This window comes from Prinia subflava, chromosome Z, assembly GCF_021018805.1.
Source record: "Prinia subflava isolate CZ2003 ecotype Zambia chromosome Z, Cam_Psub_1.2, whole genome shotgun sequence".
Lineage (NCBI taxonomy): Eukaryota > Metazoa > Chordata > Aves > Passeriformes > Cisticolidae > Prinia > Prinia subflava.
Genome location: NC_086283.1, coordinates 5,596,871 through 5,612,587, shown reverse-complemented (window position 1 = coordinate 5,612,587; position 15,717 = coordinate 5,596,871). Strand labels below are relative to the sequence as shown.

The 15,717-nt window shown below is 41.1% G+C and overlaps 1 protein-coding gene and 1 long non-coding RNA gene across 3 annotated transcripts in view; one reads left to right on the top strand and one right to left on the bottom strand.

Moving 5' to 3' along the window:
- Nucleotides 1-15,717, top strand: part of CSGALNACT1 (chondroitin sulfate N-acetylgalactosaminyltransferase 1) — a 41,148-nt gene extending 25,431 nt beyond the window's left edge. For both annotated transcript variants that reach the window (XM_063422418.1, XM_063422417.1), the window contains 7 exons: nucleotides 83-1,004; nucleotides 7,688-7,904; nucleotides 9,067-9,168; nucleotides 9,967-10,145; nucleotides 10,497-10,591; nucleotides 13,648-13,729; nucleotides 14,081-15,717. In XM_063422418.1, the coding sequence (XP_063278488.1) occupies nucleotides 371-1,004; nucleotides 7,688-7,904; nucleotides 9,067-9,168; nucleotides 9,967-10,145; nucleotides 10,497-10,591; nucleotides 13,648-13,729; nucleotides 14,081-14,364 (1,593 nt within the window). In that variant the 5' untranslated portion in view covers nucleotides 83-370 and the 3' untranslated portion in view covers nucleotides 14,365-15,717. The remainder of the gene's footprint in view (nucleotides 1-82; nucleotides 1,005-7,687; nucleotides 7,905-9,066; nucleotides 9,169-9,966; nucleotides 10,146-10,496; nucleotides 10,592-13,647; nucleotides 13,730-14,080) is intronic.
- Nucleotides 4,718-10,125, bottom strand: LOC134563957 (uncharacterized). The gene is made up of 2 exons (XR_010083442.1): nucleotides 9,991-10,125; nucleotides 4,718-5,798 (listed from the first exon to the last, which is right to left on the bottom strand). It is a non-coding gene; the product is annotated as an uncharacterized LOC134563957 (long non-coding RNA).

The following is a 15,717-nucleotide window of genomic DNA, read 5'->3' as shown; positions in this document are numbered from 1 at the left end:
ACACAGTAAATTAGAACACTCTAAATGGTCTGGACTGAATGACCAAATTCTAACTTGTCTGTCTTCATCATTTATCTTTCAGGTCCCCAGGCTCCATCAGTCACCGTCTGATCACATTGCAGCAACATAGATGTTGCCATGAGGATCAGGAGGTGTCCTGTCTGCTTCACAACTTGTCTTTTGGTCCTGCTGGGTATGCACCAGAGAGAGCTCCATATAGAGGCAGAGCACACATTTCAAGAGAGCTGAGAAACCAGTTCCTGCACATACATGCACCTCTGTAAGAGTACTCCAAGACCAGAAGCGTCTGTGTCACTGCATGGATATAAGAACTGTTGCATGTGTGGGGTTAGACTCTGCTTTTTGAGATATGATGTTCCGACGAGGATTTATTCTATTTCTTCCCCGACTTGTAAGCCTGCTGGTGGTGGCCTGTTGCTCAATGTCTATTGTTTATATGCTGGCTTGCACACCCAAGGGTGACAACCAGCAGCTTGCCTTGCCCAGGGTGCACAGTCCGACTGTGAAGGAGGGATATGAAGCCATTCTGCAAGAGCGAGAAGAGCAACACCGCGATTACATCATCAGCTTGAAGAAACAAATTGCCCAGTTGAAGGCTGAGCTCCAGGGCAGGACTGAGCAGCTTAAGAACATGCAGAACCAGTACACAGATTCCTTGGACATTCAGCTTGACCACAGTAAGCCAGAGAAGGCCCAGGCCAACCTGTTGGCTTTCCTCCGTTCCCAAGTAGACAAAGCAGAGGTGCACAGTGGTGTTAAGCTGTCCACAGAGTATGCAGCGGTGCCCTTTGAGAGCTTCACCCTCCAGAAGGTGTACCAGCTGGAGACAGGGCTGACACGGCACCCAGAGGAGAAACCCGTAAGGAAGGACAAGCGAGATGAGTTGATAGAGGTGATTGAGTTAGCAGTGGGGAGCTTGAACAAGCCAGATGGGGTGAGCAACGCCAAACCCCGTGTATACACAGCCTCCGACTTTGTTGAAGGTTCGTATGCAGAGAACAGGTTAGAAGGTCCACACGGTGCTGGGGAGGAATTCTGGTGTGACTGAGTTGCTGAGGGAGGTGGGAGCTGTGTCAGAGCACAGATGTCTGGATGGTGTTAGTGCTGTGACCTAATGATGCTGTGTCAGGCACAATTGCAAAATGGCGGTTTTCCTGGGGAGCAGGACTTTGTGACAACAAAGCCTGCCAGTCTCCTGTAGTGACACCAGTGTGTGCCCACAGCTCTCTAGTCATGCACTTGCCTCAAAATTGACAAAGCAAGGAGTGACTGCCAGACTGCAATCCCAGATCTATTTTCAGTGTTAACACTGGCAACTGCAGTTCAAATCCATGCCACCATTCTCTTCTTTTCTATTTGTTGTTTAGTTTATCTTTTCAAAACACATTTCTACAGTTTTTATAGGAGCTGAACAAGCATGTATAACTGTTTGGCACCAGCTCTTCCATGTGAGAGGGTGAGGACATATGAGATGTTTCCTGCCACATATTGCTTAATATCAATTAAACTATGAGCCTGCCTTTAGCACAATCAAGAGTCTTTACTGGGTACCAGAGCAGTGCTTGAGGAACAAGTGCAGAAAGATGTGGGGAAGAGATGCACACTAGTGTTGGCTCTGTGGAGGTTCTTCATGCACTAATGGTCTTGCTGGCTTTTTTATACTATGGTGAAATACTCCAGAGGGAGGAAGCCTTTCATGTGACTTGGAGCTCAGGAAACTGGAGGCCTGTGTGCAGCTCAGTCTGAGCTCAAGGAACCTTCCTTGTGTCCTCCCCTGCAGAGTAGGTCCTTGCTTCTGTAGGTGCAAGGGAACAAATTCTAATTCTCACTCATCAGTGCAGACTGATTTGTTTGCAAATGCAGTGATCCATGTATTGAGGCTGGAAACAAAGAGACTTGGCAGAAAATTTCCCTGTCAAATCCCTTTGGAGGTCTGTGTCACCTCTTGCCACTCTCTTTTCCCCCAACTTCACTCTCCCAAGAGTGGAAAAAACTGCCAATCAACAGACAAATCCATTGCTCTGTGTAACTTCAGTATGTATAGCGAGAACTGAGTTATCTGTTCCAGTTCTGCATTTCAACTTCAAGTTCAACTTCAACTCTGAACTTGTTTTGGAAACAGTGCTGTGCAGGTTCTACTGCCTACACAATAAGCTGGATTCTGTGTCAGATTCTGGCAACTTAGTATCAATTCGGCAACACAGCAACCATGAGTCCATTAACCCAGCCACCAAGCCAGCTGTTTTCATTTTCTAGGACTGCCATGGGCAGCTGGAGATTTCTGGGAGTGCCCAGATTTGCACTGGAAGTAATAGCACTTACCCCTCTAAGTGTTTTCCAGCTGCTTTAGCAATAACAGCACACAAAAGCTGTGTGCCTCTCTTATGTTAAATGTCGGGCTACCACTCTCATCTTAAGGTTGATCAAGTGGAGACGTGCTGGAATGAAAATCAGGTACTCAGGGTCAGCGACAGAATTTAAAATCTGAACTGCTGCTGTCAGTATGTGGGATTTGTGTCCTTGTTTCTGCTGTATTCAGAGATACCTTTGACACCAGCTTTACTCAAGTGTGTTGCTGATCCTGAGTCTTGCTAGAACAGAATTGTGCACAGTAATCTTGTTTTCTTGGGCCATCTGTGTGGATTTTTCTTTTCTTGTGGATCACATCTGGCACCTGCTATCTCTTTTTCAGTACTAGTTCATTGCTAGTATATGCCAACAGGCAGGGGAGTGCCGTTTGCAGAGGGAAATGTTTCTTCAAACACTCCTTGCATTTAAGGAGAAATGTTTTGTCTCTGTGGCTGGGGTATCTTATAACTAGTGTTGCATCCTCAGCAGTTTCTAGACAGAATTACTTGAGCATGGAAGTTAGACTATGACCCTAGTACCTTACATCTGAGTTAAACTCCTTCTCAGCAGATTTGCTGTTACATGAGATTTGGATAAGATTCTCAGTTCTCCTTCCAGAGTAATAGCTGACACGTAGTGGAATTTTCCATTTCCCCCTCCCCACCCTTAATCAAAGCCAAGAGAGCCACACCTTCTCCCTGGAGCTCGAGATGTATCCATCTGGCTGCTGCTCTGCTTAGCTTCTCTCTTGACAGAGGCACCTGGGCTGTTCAGCTGCTTCAATGCTCCCCCCTCCCCCTTATTCCTCCCAGTTATATACCAAGTTCACTAGCTTTCTGCCAAGGGGCATCAGTAAGAAACAGCATGGGAAAAAATCAGAAAATTCTGTGTATTATAAGCAGGCAAATGACTGCTCTGTTTCCAGTAGAAAACCAGTTGTTCAGAAAGCAGGATAACAGGTCTGGTCATTAATCTATGTAAATAGCAGCATGGCCAAATAGATCTGGGAGTCGATCATTTTCTTGGAGATAATAATTTGGAGACTCTGACAAGCCTCAGTAGTGTGTTCCATAAATGAATGGAATCACTGCCTGATGATATTCTTTCCTTATATGAACAGTTCCAGAAAATCTCAGGATTGCTGAAGAAATGCCCTGCCATAACACCTTCAAATATGCTGGATCATAAGTTTTCCTATTTGAAGTATGTGGCTGTCTAGTGACTGGAATTTTAATTGAGGTCTCAGAAGCAAATGAAAAAGGAGTAGATTTGCTTTCTCAAATGGGAGGCTACTGGTAGTGGTCTCTCTGATGGAATTTTGTCATGGAAGCTTATTGGGAGAAAGGAATGATGCTTTTATCAAAGGATAAGATGCTGTGTTTTACTGCATGTGAATGGGGAAGACCACTGTAGTACTGAGTTAAAATGGGGACAACAAATTCTGATAAATCCTCATAGTGGCTCCTACATTGTCTAACAGAAGGGAACTAATGCACACAAGTCCAGGGAGTGTTTCTAGTGACACTAGGAAACTTGAAGCCTGTAGTCTGTGGAACCAAGGCTAGAATTGTCATCCACTCAACCATATTTTGTTAAGGGTACATGGCTGTTTGCTAGTTACCCGTTTCATGTAGATCCATGTAGGTAACATTTGTTTGCCTGCCTGGCTGAATAGACATCAGGTATTTCCCATTTCTTTAGAGAGCCCTGGGAACTGCTGCACTGAAGAATGAAGACCTACTGCTCTTTCATCAGTTCTTCAGGCCAGGCCATTTTTGCTTCTCACTTGTTCTTTCCTTCATCTTAGGGCCATTCTATCTGCTGACACAGAGACCCTGTTTACTTTTTTTACATAGGGTTTCTAAAGGCTTTGACTTTTCTCCCTGCCTCTGAAAGGAATGGTGTATATTCTGAAAGATATTTGCTGTAATGGAAACAATAGATGTTCAATTAACTGGTTTTTATCCATATTGAATATCTAGCCTTTCCAAGGCTTTCATTTCAGAAGGAATTTTTTAAGGAAAAGGTGGAGGTTTTTTTACTTTTTTGAGACTACTTTTTTCCTCTCCTCATAGTTTATGTCTTGGAATTGAGGCTGCTTGACACATCTTCCTGAATCACGTAGAAAGTCCTGGTGGCACAAATAAAGTAGAGCCTTTGGAAATGGAAAAAATTTGTAAAAGGCAGGATGTTCTGCTGGGTGAGTTGCCAGAGTGACTCAAGACATTCAGACTCATTTCCAAGGCTCACTGCCTGTCCTTGGGCAAATCACTTTGTTCTCTGCTTCTAAAAGAAGATTCTTTAAAAGGAAAGAACATACTTAAAAATGGAAAACAAATAATTTAAATATGAATCAAGAATAGCCATATTTAATTAGAGGCATTAAACTTGCATACAGTTCACTTCAATATAAAACATTAGGATTATAAATTCTTGGATTACCATTTTGCACAAGAACCCTTGACTTCACCCAAGCTACTTGTTTTTAGCTGTAGTAGAAGTACTAAACAAGAACAAAACTACAGAATTAGAAGCAGCCTCTGTGTGCATAGCCCTAGGAGGGACCCCAGTCAGGTCACAACTTGCATTCCTCTTTAAAGTACTTCTTATTTGGCAAGGCTTCTTTTATTGTGTAGTACATCTCTCCAGGGAGGTGGTATTTGTGGGGTCATTGTTTCTTGGCTGGGGTAAGTATAAGAGAATGTAAAAGAAAAAGTTGAGATGTTGTGTAGTAGATACTATTAGATTTGTTAATTTAATTTAGGTATTTTTAATGGTGAAAAATGTCAGTTCACTATGTCAAACATATGAAACAGTTCTATCACATCTCTAAAGAGAATGCAAATCAGATTTAATTTAGAATTTTGTTTAGCTGAGTGTTGAAAGGGTGCCTTTCTAACACAGACTTCTTTGGTAACACCTGTGTTCAAAAACTGCCTGAGCAAATGACTGCACTCAACAATGCACTCAGATCATCAGCAGGCTTTCTGTAAGAATAAATGGGTGAGCAGCATTCAAAGGCCCAGATTTCTATTCTCTGGCCACCAGGGGGAGGAAATCAAGGGACTATTGGGTCACTATTCAGATGAGCTCCAGATGTAGTTCATGGTCTGCAGCTTACGCAGACTTTATGAAAAAAACTAGGAGGAATCAAGGGCAGTAAAAGATTAGCAGTAAAAGAATTATGCCATCTCCCTAGATTTATTTGCTATGCTAGAAGAAAAATTGGAGCAATTGTTGAATCAGCTTATTTTAAAAATAAAACATGAAGTGAATAGCAAATCAGTAAATCTGCATATATTATTAACGACCTGAAGTGTTCATTAAGAATAAAACTTGGAGAATGATAGTGCAGATAAGCCAGTCCACAGAACTCTCTCCAGATAAAATCGTACCTCATTAGTATTTTGAGTATACCAATGTAAAACCTGCAATACAAGATGAAGAGATTATGTCACTTTGCTCTTTGAAGAAAATTTTGACCCAAACCTTCCAACAAACAGAGACAAAGCTGACAGTCTATAGGTCAGATGCCCAGCAATGTTACACATCAGGGAATAACCAAGATTTAAAAAAAAAAAAGTAAGCCTCATTTTGGTCTTGTTTTTCATAACCAGAAGAGGCTATGCTTCCTAGCCAAATGAAGGGAGAGGAGATTCCAGGAGATTCCAGGAGATTCAAGGAGATTCGAGGAGATTTGAGCAGATTCGAGGAGATTCGAGGAGATTCGAGGAGATTCGAGGAGATTCGAGGAGATTTGAGGAGAGGAGATTCGAGGAGAAGAGATTCAAGGAGATTCAAGGAGAGGAGATTCGAGGAGATTCTAGGAGAGGAGATTCGAGGAGATTCTAGGAGAGGAGATTCGAGGAGATTCTAGGAGAGGAGATTCGAGGAGAGGAGATTCGAGGAGAGGAGAGGAGATTCGAGGAGAGGAGATTCGAGGAGAGGAGAGGAGAGGAGAGGAGAGGAGATTCGAGGAGAGGAGAGGAGAGGAGAGGAGAGGAGAGGAGAGGAGAGGAGAGGAGAGGAGAGGAGAGGAGAGGAGAGGAGAGGAGAGGAGAGGAGAGGAGAGGAGAGGAGAGGAGAGGAGAGGAGAGGAGAGGAGAGGAGAGGAGAGGAGAGGAGAGGAGAGGAGAGGAGAGGAGAGGAGAGGAGAGGAGAGGAGAGGAGAGGAGAGGAGAGGAGAGGAGAGGAGAGGAGAGGAGAGGAGGAGTTTTTTCAAGACATCTGTGCTTGTCTCAACTTCTGCAAAAGATGAAAGGCATTGCAATTATACTCTTGTACTGATTAAGTTGTTAAGATGTTTACAGTGACTCAATGAGTAGTTACAATTAACATAAAGTTTTCTTTCTTAAACCTAATGGATTTGCCAGTGAAAAAGCTTTATTTCAGTATACACTGTAGATACTGGAGTAGCATTTAGAGTGAGTAAAATCTATAGCCTTTTGCCAACTTGGTCTCATTTAGGATATTATAGTATTTCAGTGGGGCATGATCAAGGCCTTTATAGTTCATGCTGGCCCTCAGCATGAACCAGATCAATTATACTCATCAAGTACGGATGTAAAAGTTGTAAAAGTTCCTTCTATATATAGGAAAAAAATATGTGGTTGTATGAATTAAGTATCCTAGTCCAGCCTCTGACAAACAGTAGTGTCATCCTTGCAGACCATTACTCGACCAAGAGTGGACTTTCATGAAGAAAATGGCAGTCTCTTTGAAGAGTTGAATAAGAGGAGAGTTTTGTCTCTAGAAAGACAAAAAATAGCAGTCTCTAGAGAGCTGAATAAGAGGAGAGTTTTGTCCTGACTGGCTGTGAGTGAGGTTGATGGCTGGGGCCCGGTTGAGTAGTTTTATCAGGGGACTTTCTAGAGAACCTCCCAGTGCTCATCAGGAAATGGCCTTTCTGGGAGATGGCCTAATCCCTCCTGTTGCAGAGAGGCAGACTGCCTTTGCTGTCCCTCTGCATCCCATTACCATGCATCTCTGCAGTGTGCAATTGGAGCAGTCTGAATAATAAGGACAGTATGTCTGCTGAATTATACTGAGTGAGCAGTTGGTAACCTTCAGGGGTTTGTAACTCAGCCAAGCCTTGGAATGTGGCTGCAAGAATACCAAACTTGCAACCCAGGGCTGTGTCCCTGCTACAGTGATGGCCTCCTATGAATGATGGTGGACTGTGTATTGGTTTAAAAGTAAATATCTCACTGCCTCTCCTGCATTTTCAGCTTAGGTGTAGCAACTTAAGACTTCCTTCTTTTTTTCCCCAGGAACCCATCTTTAATCCAAAAATCTCTTCATTTCTGTCTTCATGCAGGGATCTACCGCACAGAAAAAAATAAAGGCACATTGTATGAGCTGACTTTCAAAGGAGACGCAAAACATCAGTTCAAGAAGATTGTTTTATTCCGGCCATTTGGTCCAGTAATGAAAGTGAAAAATGAAAATGTCAATGTGGCTGACACACTTATTAATGTCATTGTGCCATTGGCCAAGAGAGCCAGCAAATTTCGGCAATTCATGCAGAATTTCAGGTGGGTTTCTTTCAATGCTGCCTTTACTTTTTCTTACTTGGAGTTATCAAGACCTCACTCTCTGCAACTTTTACATAACAGTTCATTGTGCCACTAAGTGATTTTTGAGATTACAGACTAAAAGGCATTTAGTTGCTTAATGCATTGTGATTAGCACTAAAGGCAATTATATTGCAGTCATCAGGGTTTCTGATTTGCATGTACCTGACTTAAGCATCTCAATCTGTTTGTTGGGCACATACAATTGTGGCAACATGAGAATTTCATGCAGTAGTTGCAAAGGAACATTTCTGAAGAAAAGGGCAATCATTGTTCCCAGACACTTTGCTAGGCTCCATAAGATAAAATACTAAGGCAACAAAAGAAGGAAATGTATTTGAACTTTCAGCATAGTTACTCTTAAACTATTATTTTTCAGCACAGACATGATATTCAGAGGGAGAACTTACTTGAGATGTAACTCCAAATAGCTGCCCAGAAAAGACTGTGTTATCAAAAGATACTGCCTCTTACAATGGGATGTTTTGTCTAATTACACCCATCTAAAAATAGGCTCCTTGTCTAAATTAGCCATCTGATTAGTATTCTGATTATCTTGTTTTAGACTGGGAGAAATTGCTCTCTGGTCATGCTGATCTTTCTGCTGATTATAGACGAACTCTTGCTAACTAAACTTAGTGCAAGTCGGGCACGGTTCTAGCACTTGTTCTGATTGGTCTTACCCTTGAGCTACACTTTTGATCTCTGCTTAATACTTAGGTTTTAGTAAATGCCAAAGATCTGGACTCTGGAATATCTGTGACAAAAACTGAAGGTTATGAGGTAGGGTATTATAAAAATCCCCCTTCTCATATTCTCCTGAGTGCTGAAGTTATTGCCTGCCTGATCATTCTTCCTGGGGCTGGATGGCCTCTTTTAACACTGTCCTATTAATATAACAAATGCTGCTTAGAGAGCTTGTACCTAATCTGCCTGAAAGACAGACTTCTGTCTCTTCTAATGGAGAAAGTGAGCTGCTTTGTCAGGACAAGAATGTCTGTCAGTGAATCATGTCCCCAGGAATGCCTCAGAGGTTCACCCTACTCTGCCTTCACCAGCTGCTGTAGGTTATTGAAGGAAGCTAACTTCTGGGATAAGTCACAAATCTGTCTCTTTTCTTCAGGGAAATGGGCATTCAGCAGGATGGGAGAATTCACCTCACTGTAGTTTACTTTGGAAAGGAACAAATGAATGAAGTCAAATCAATACTTGAAAATACCTCTAAGTAAGTACCTGAACATCTGGTGTGTGCTGTTAATATACAGCAATCGATTGTACAAGAAGTGGAGACTTGATGACTCAAAACCCATAATTGTGCCAAAAGGTTCTAAAGTGCATTGCAGAAAATAACTTTCTTTTCGTATGAAACAAAAATGGTGTTACCCAGAGAGTCCCCTAGAGTGGTCTTTAGAACTGCAGAGTAGATTTTAATTCAATTTACCTCAGTGCAACTGCTTTCTTTTTTTTTCTTTTTCCCTCCCCCCCATACACTGGTAACTCTTTAGTTCTTTGAAAGTGGCTTTAACTGTTAGGACTGAAAGCTGACTTCCAAAGGCAGGTGGAAGACAATTTAAGAAGAGCACAAAGGAACTGGATACTTTTGGCCAGTTCTGCTCTGTTGAATTTGGTTACATAGCTGTTTGTCAAGATCATGTGCCATTCTTTTGCTTGTCTTCTTTGCGTAGGAAGAAAACCCTTGTATAGATACAGTAATGTAACTACAGGTAATTGAAATTTGCATACTGAAAATATTTTTGTTAATCCAAACCTTGTTGTGATTCTTGTGAGATCTGTGAGAAAGAAAGTCTGTGAGAAGAATGCTAGAGTGTGAGTACACAGGTCAAGCTCTGAACATAGACAGGCATAGTGGAAATCTCAACAGTCAAACAGGACATCTCTTCCCTCCAGCTGCTCTCAGAATTGTGATACTACAGATTCCTATGTTAATTCTTTCATATGGGGTTCCCACCCCCGATTTAAGAGCTGGATGGACAGGGTAAATTGTTGAATATTTTCCTTCTAGGTCAGCTAACTTCAAGAACTTTACCTTCATCCAGTTGAATGAAGAATTTTCCAGGGGCAAAGGATTAGATGTTGGTGCTCGATTTTGGAAAGGAAACAATGTTGTTCTCTTTTTTTGTGATGTGGACATATACTTCACAGCCGAATTCTTGAACTCCTGTAGATTGAACACACAGCCAGGTACTGCTTCTCATGAAGTGCATTGTCTTTCAGCAAGTTCTACCTATTATGTAAAATCCCTCACCAGAGTATTGTTGCCTTTGAATTGATAATGAAGCTGCTTTAAATCAGCTGTAACAGTTCCTGCTCTCATTGTGATAGAATGTCTTGCCTTCAGCACTTGTGCTTTCTGGAACAGGATCTTTTTATTAATTATATCCTCACATTTACGTTCTCATGGAAAGAACATAGACTCAGTGCAAAACTTGTGTGACATGGCCTGGATTTGGTCAGGCCTGGACTGTACCTTAAAAGACAAGTGTGTTTTATACAGCTTTTTGTTTAAAAAAACTAACCCATTGTCATTTCCAGGGAAGAAGGTATTTTATCCTGTTCTCTTCAGTCAGTATAACCCCAGTATAATTTATGGTCACCATGATTCCATCCCATCTTTAGAACAGCAGCTGGTAAGTACATGCTTCTCTGAATGCCTTCTTTTATTTGAATAAAGCATTTTTAAAGGTATGTGCTCTTGGATAGCATTTCCCTATTCCTTGTGCAAAGTGACCACTACACAGACAAAATTAACTATAACACTCACCTTACTGTGAGTTCTGCAAGTATGTCTCACTGGGAAGTATATTGGTGCCATTTATTTTAAACCTTTTGAAGTTTTTACATGGAAATGAAGTATTTTTAAAATGTCTGCTTCTCTACTAGAAGGAATTTCCTAACTAGTGAACAATTCTTCCGTGGTGTGCTATCTTGAGGTGACAGTTGTTGACTTGCTCTGATTTCTTCCTACTACTGAATACTATTTGCATTTGAAGACTTGACATTTGTAAAAAGCAGAGCTGTCCTCAGATCAGTCACTAAAAAGAGAATTTCAGAGGCTGTCACAGTTATCCCTCCACTTACTTGAATATGTTACAGTGGTGTTTCCTATCCCACAGTTCATGACTGAACTGCATGTGAGCAGACAGTGTGTTTCTAAAGTGTCTCAGAGTCAAATCACATGCTTGGAGCTGTCACTTTATTCTGACACTGATACAACACAGCACAACTCCACTGATTTTCATCTCACCTGCTTATTCTTGATGTGAGAACAAAGCAATATTTTTAAAAACATTGCCATAAGGCATATGATTAAGACATGTACGAGTCTCCTGGATGAGTCAGGAGCTGTTGTGAGGAAGAAAGAGCACACAGATAAAGATGTTTACGTGAATGTTAGTGGCCAAGCCATTGCTTGGCACTGCTGCAAACACTGTTCTCCATTCTCTTGTGCTCTGGTGTTGCACAGTTGTTGAACCTAAAGGGTTCTATCAGGTATCTCCCTCATAGAAGGGAGTCTTGCTTCTTTTAGTGGGTCACAGTCCTGTGCCCACTAGTGCTGCTAAGTGCCTGAATTTTCAAATTGTAACATAAGCCAGCTATGCAGCTCCATTCAGCTCCTCTGAGGCAGGTCCTAACCTGTCACATCTGCCTCTCTTACTGCCAGGCACTGCACTTACTAGGGCTCATCCTTTCCCAGGCTGGACACTGTCCCCAGAGCATCTCAGCTTCTATTGTTGTTCTGGGTAGGTAGGAATTAGGGGTGGTGTGAGCCCCAGGGACAGTCACAGTTGAAAATGATCACTTGGGATCTGAGTCCAGTCTTCTGTCATCACTGCCCCCACCTTGTACAGTTCCTCTATAAAAATGAAGAATGAGAGTTTGAAAAGTCCATCCAAAATATTACAAAGTATTTTTTTGTCTACTGCTCTCTGTGTTATGAGACATATAGCCAGAAAGCCTTTTACTGAAGGGTCTGGAAAACCCCTTGTACTGTTTTTTTTCTCAGAAGAAACTTGTTCTGATTATACTGTAGGATTCACATAAGTTTTTCTGTCTCTGCTCAGAGCCTGTCAGGGATCCTCAAGCTTGTAAGAATTGTGCTTAGGGAATGAAATAGAGTTCAGCTTTCAAGCTGGCATAAATTCCACAAAGTACATTGTCAGGATTGTGAAAATATTGATAGCTAATATTTGAATCATAACATGTGATGCTTATGTCAGAAAAGCTTGTTGATTTAAAGTACAACAAATCACATTTTTATGTATATTTTTCTATTTTTAGCCCACATTAGTTGCCAGGCATAAGGCCAGATCTATGCCAATAAAATAAGACAGTGTTAGCTCTCTGTCCTGGAACTTGGGCTGTTGAAGAGAAAAAAAAAATCCTTCAGAAATCTTTGACAGAATTTGATTTGTGCAGCAGCCACTTGCCCTAATGGGAAATAATAATACTAATGCACGAGTAGCTTGCTGTAAGGGCATTGTGATGGAGACTTCTTGTTACAGTGCAGGCCTGACAGATACAATCTTGTTTCCTTTTAATTCACTTCTGCAGTGACTTGGCTTTTTCAAGGAAAGGAGAAATGAGAAATGAAATGTATAGCAATATGAGCATTAAATTAAAAAAAAAAAAAAAAAAGCATTTGAAGTGACAAGAGCTATAAACAAAAAAGAGAGGCATGAATGAGAAATCAGGAGAGAAAATTTTGGAAGAGCATTTCTTCATAAAGGAAATACTGAGATTTGTAAACCAGAAAAAGAAGTTCTCTTTTCTCATTCTCTGAAATTGTGTCACAAGGGAAGTCAAGATTTTCCAAGGCAGCTGCTAAAGGATAGGTTTCTAACCAGACATTCAAGAGTGTGAAGTACTGCTGACTTGCTCAGAGGATTTAAATGCTTGTCCCAGTCCCTTGAAGCTCTTGGATGTCTCACTAGATTGGGTTAGCTCACTCCCATGCATGAATTATGACCTTACAAATCTGTACTTGGATATCTGCTTTTCAAAATTATAGCCATAGTTTCTCAGTGCTCTGATTTTCTACCTGTAATACATAATGTTTTCCTTTTCCATCTCAGGAAGGCAGACCATTCATTTTTACAAAGGCTTTTATGGGACATATATCTATCACCCAGCATTTCTGGAGTTCAATTTTAGGTGGATATAGCAGTTCTGTAATGGAAAATTGTTACTCAAAATCAATGTCATCCAAAAGCTGTTGGTTGTGTGATCAGATTAGAACCCCTGTTTCCTTCTAGAGCTCTTGTGGTCCTCAATGCAGATGCCATCACCTGCTCTGACAGCAGAGTTTGGCTTCCCTGGTTGACCAACATGTTTCTTACATCGGGTATGAATCCCACAGAAACTAACAATTTTAGAGCACGCTTTGCCTGCAAATAAGTAAACTTTAGAGGTGTGACATTGTTCTACTTGGTCTACAAGAGCAGGAGTGGAGCAAAACCTGATTGGTCTGGATCAGGGGGGTTATCCATGATAGCTAAGAACACAGCTGTTTGGGGGGACAGATATATCCAACGAATATGTAGAAATACGGGTTCAGTACCAGTGGTGGATTCACATGGGGAAGAATAAAAGGGCAGTTGCTCCTATTTCTGACCACATTTAGGTCAGAATGCTCACTCTGAAAGCATTTCTGTTTCTATGTAAACTTTCCTTTCCCTCCATGCAGATTATTAAAAAGGAAACTGGATTTTGGAGAGACTTTGGTTTTGGGATGACTTGCCAGTACAGATCGGATTTTATCAACATAGGTAAGAAACACCTGCCTTTTTGCTAAAACATAGAAAAGTACAATCAGCCTCCCTTTCCTTTGCCAATATATCTGTGTCACTAATTTGCAGCATTGCTGTGGTTAGATGCCCAGGCTTTTCCTAGGTGCCATAGAATTACCAGAATCTAAGCACTGCTTACAAATAAAATTACAGAATTTTGTCTGATAATTTTTTTTTCTGAAGATTTGAAGATGGGCCGTTTGATGTTCACAAAAAAATGTGTGTGTTTTAAAGGGCTGACTGGAGCCAGAAAACAGCTGCAGTGCAATTAATTAGCATCAAGTTTGCTAACAGATTTCTAGTTTTCTTTTGAATTTTTGTTTGTGTCAGGTGGCTTTGACCTGGACATTAAAGGCTGGGGTGGTGAAGATGTGCACCTGTACCGCAAGTACCTTCACAGCAACCTCATGGTGATCCGAACGCCTGTCAGGGGTCTCTTCCACCTGTGGCATGAAAAGCAGTGTCTGGATGAGCTGACTCCAGAGCAGTACAAAATGTGCATGCAGTCCAAGGCCATGAATGAGGCTTCTCACGGCCAGCTTGGGATGCTTGTTTTCAAGCAAGAGATTGAGACACACCTGCATAGACAGAAATTGAGCAGTAAGAAGACATGAATCCAGAAAGGGAGGTCAGAAGCTTCTGAACTGGACTTTAAAGTGTTTTGAAAAAGAGGTTTTAACCAGAAGAGTTACGATGAGATGGAAAGAGGATGGAGATTCCAGCAGGATGGCAGCAAAAGAAGAGGGAAAGCATCTGACCTCCCTACTTTTGTTTTTATTCTAATGAGGCTTTTAAGTACTCCATTTTCCTGACTGTTCAGCACTTGCTTCTGGGGAAGACTTGAAACTTGATGAGATTCAAAGTCACATCACAGAGACAATGAACATTATGTGCTATTATGTGACCAGTGTGGTATTCACACTAACAAATGGATGTGCGTTTCCTTTGAAATGGTTTTAAGATGTGTACAGTTATTTAAAGGATTGACCTTTTGGTGGGCCAATAATTAGGAGTTATTTTCTACATCTAACTTGATATATCTAAAAAGGGCTATTTTTTAATAAGTACGGAGACTCCTGCTCTGAGAAGGACATCTGATTGTTAACCATGGTAAAGCTGCAGTGACCAAAAATACTTTTACTTTAAGGAGCTGGGATGGGGGAACAGCAGCAGTGCATTAATAATCCATTCCCAGTTTATTCAGAGAAAGAGGTTTCTCAGAGAGTGCTTTCTAAACTTAAGAAAGAGAAGACCTTACTGGTCAAGTGTGATGGTTGAAACTGTTTGTTCTCTGTGGACAGTGAACCAAAAGCAATGAGCCACATCTGTATCATGTGAATCAGATCGTATATCTCTGCTTTAGAATGCTGTATATATTTCAAGATTTATTTTTAAATGAAATTTGTCTTGGGAATTATTTTGCCATACTTCAGGTTTTCTACTTCTAGCCTTAGTAGGAAATAATACAGCCTTCCAATGCTTGGAAAATGCTCTGCAAATCTGTGTTCCTGTGGATGGGAACTGGGTTCAGATAAGTGACTTTTCTACACAACCTGGGCACTGGAATGTGGAAGCTTTATCATGCTGAAGAAAAGGAAATACATATCAACTTGCAGTATTGATTTAGCAGGAGGCTTTAAACTCCAAATGCCAGATACCAACAGTGATGAACATTTTCTGACTATACCAAAGTATTTCTTCTAAACCAAATACAGAGTCTTTCCCAGAGTATAGAAAGCTTTTTGTAATTAACAAAATAAATTTTTGTGATGGACTACTGGACCGTGCAAATTCTCTTATGATAATTATAGGTACTAATTGTAAAAATCAGTCATCTTCCTAATAGTTTTTGTTGCAATTGCCTAAAACTGTTCAAAGTCTGAGTTACTGCTCTTACAAAGCATTTTTTTTAATGCTGACTGCTATTTACCATTTTAATACATATACTAACCAACAAAAACTGCATG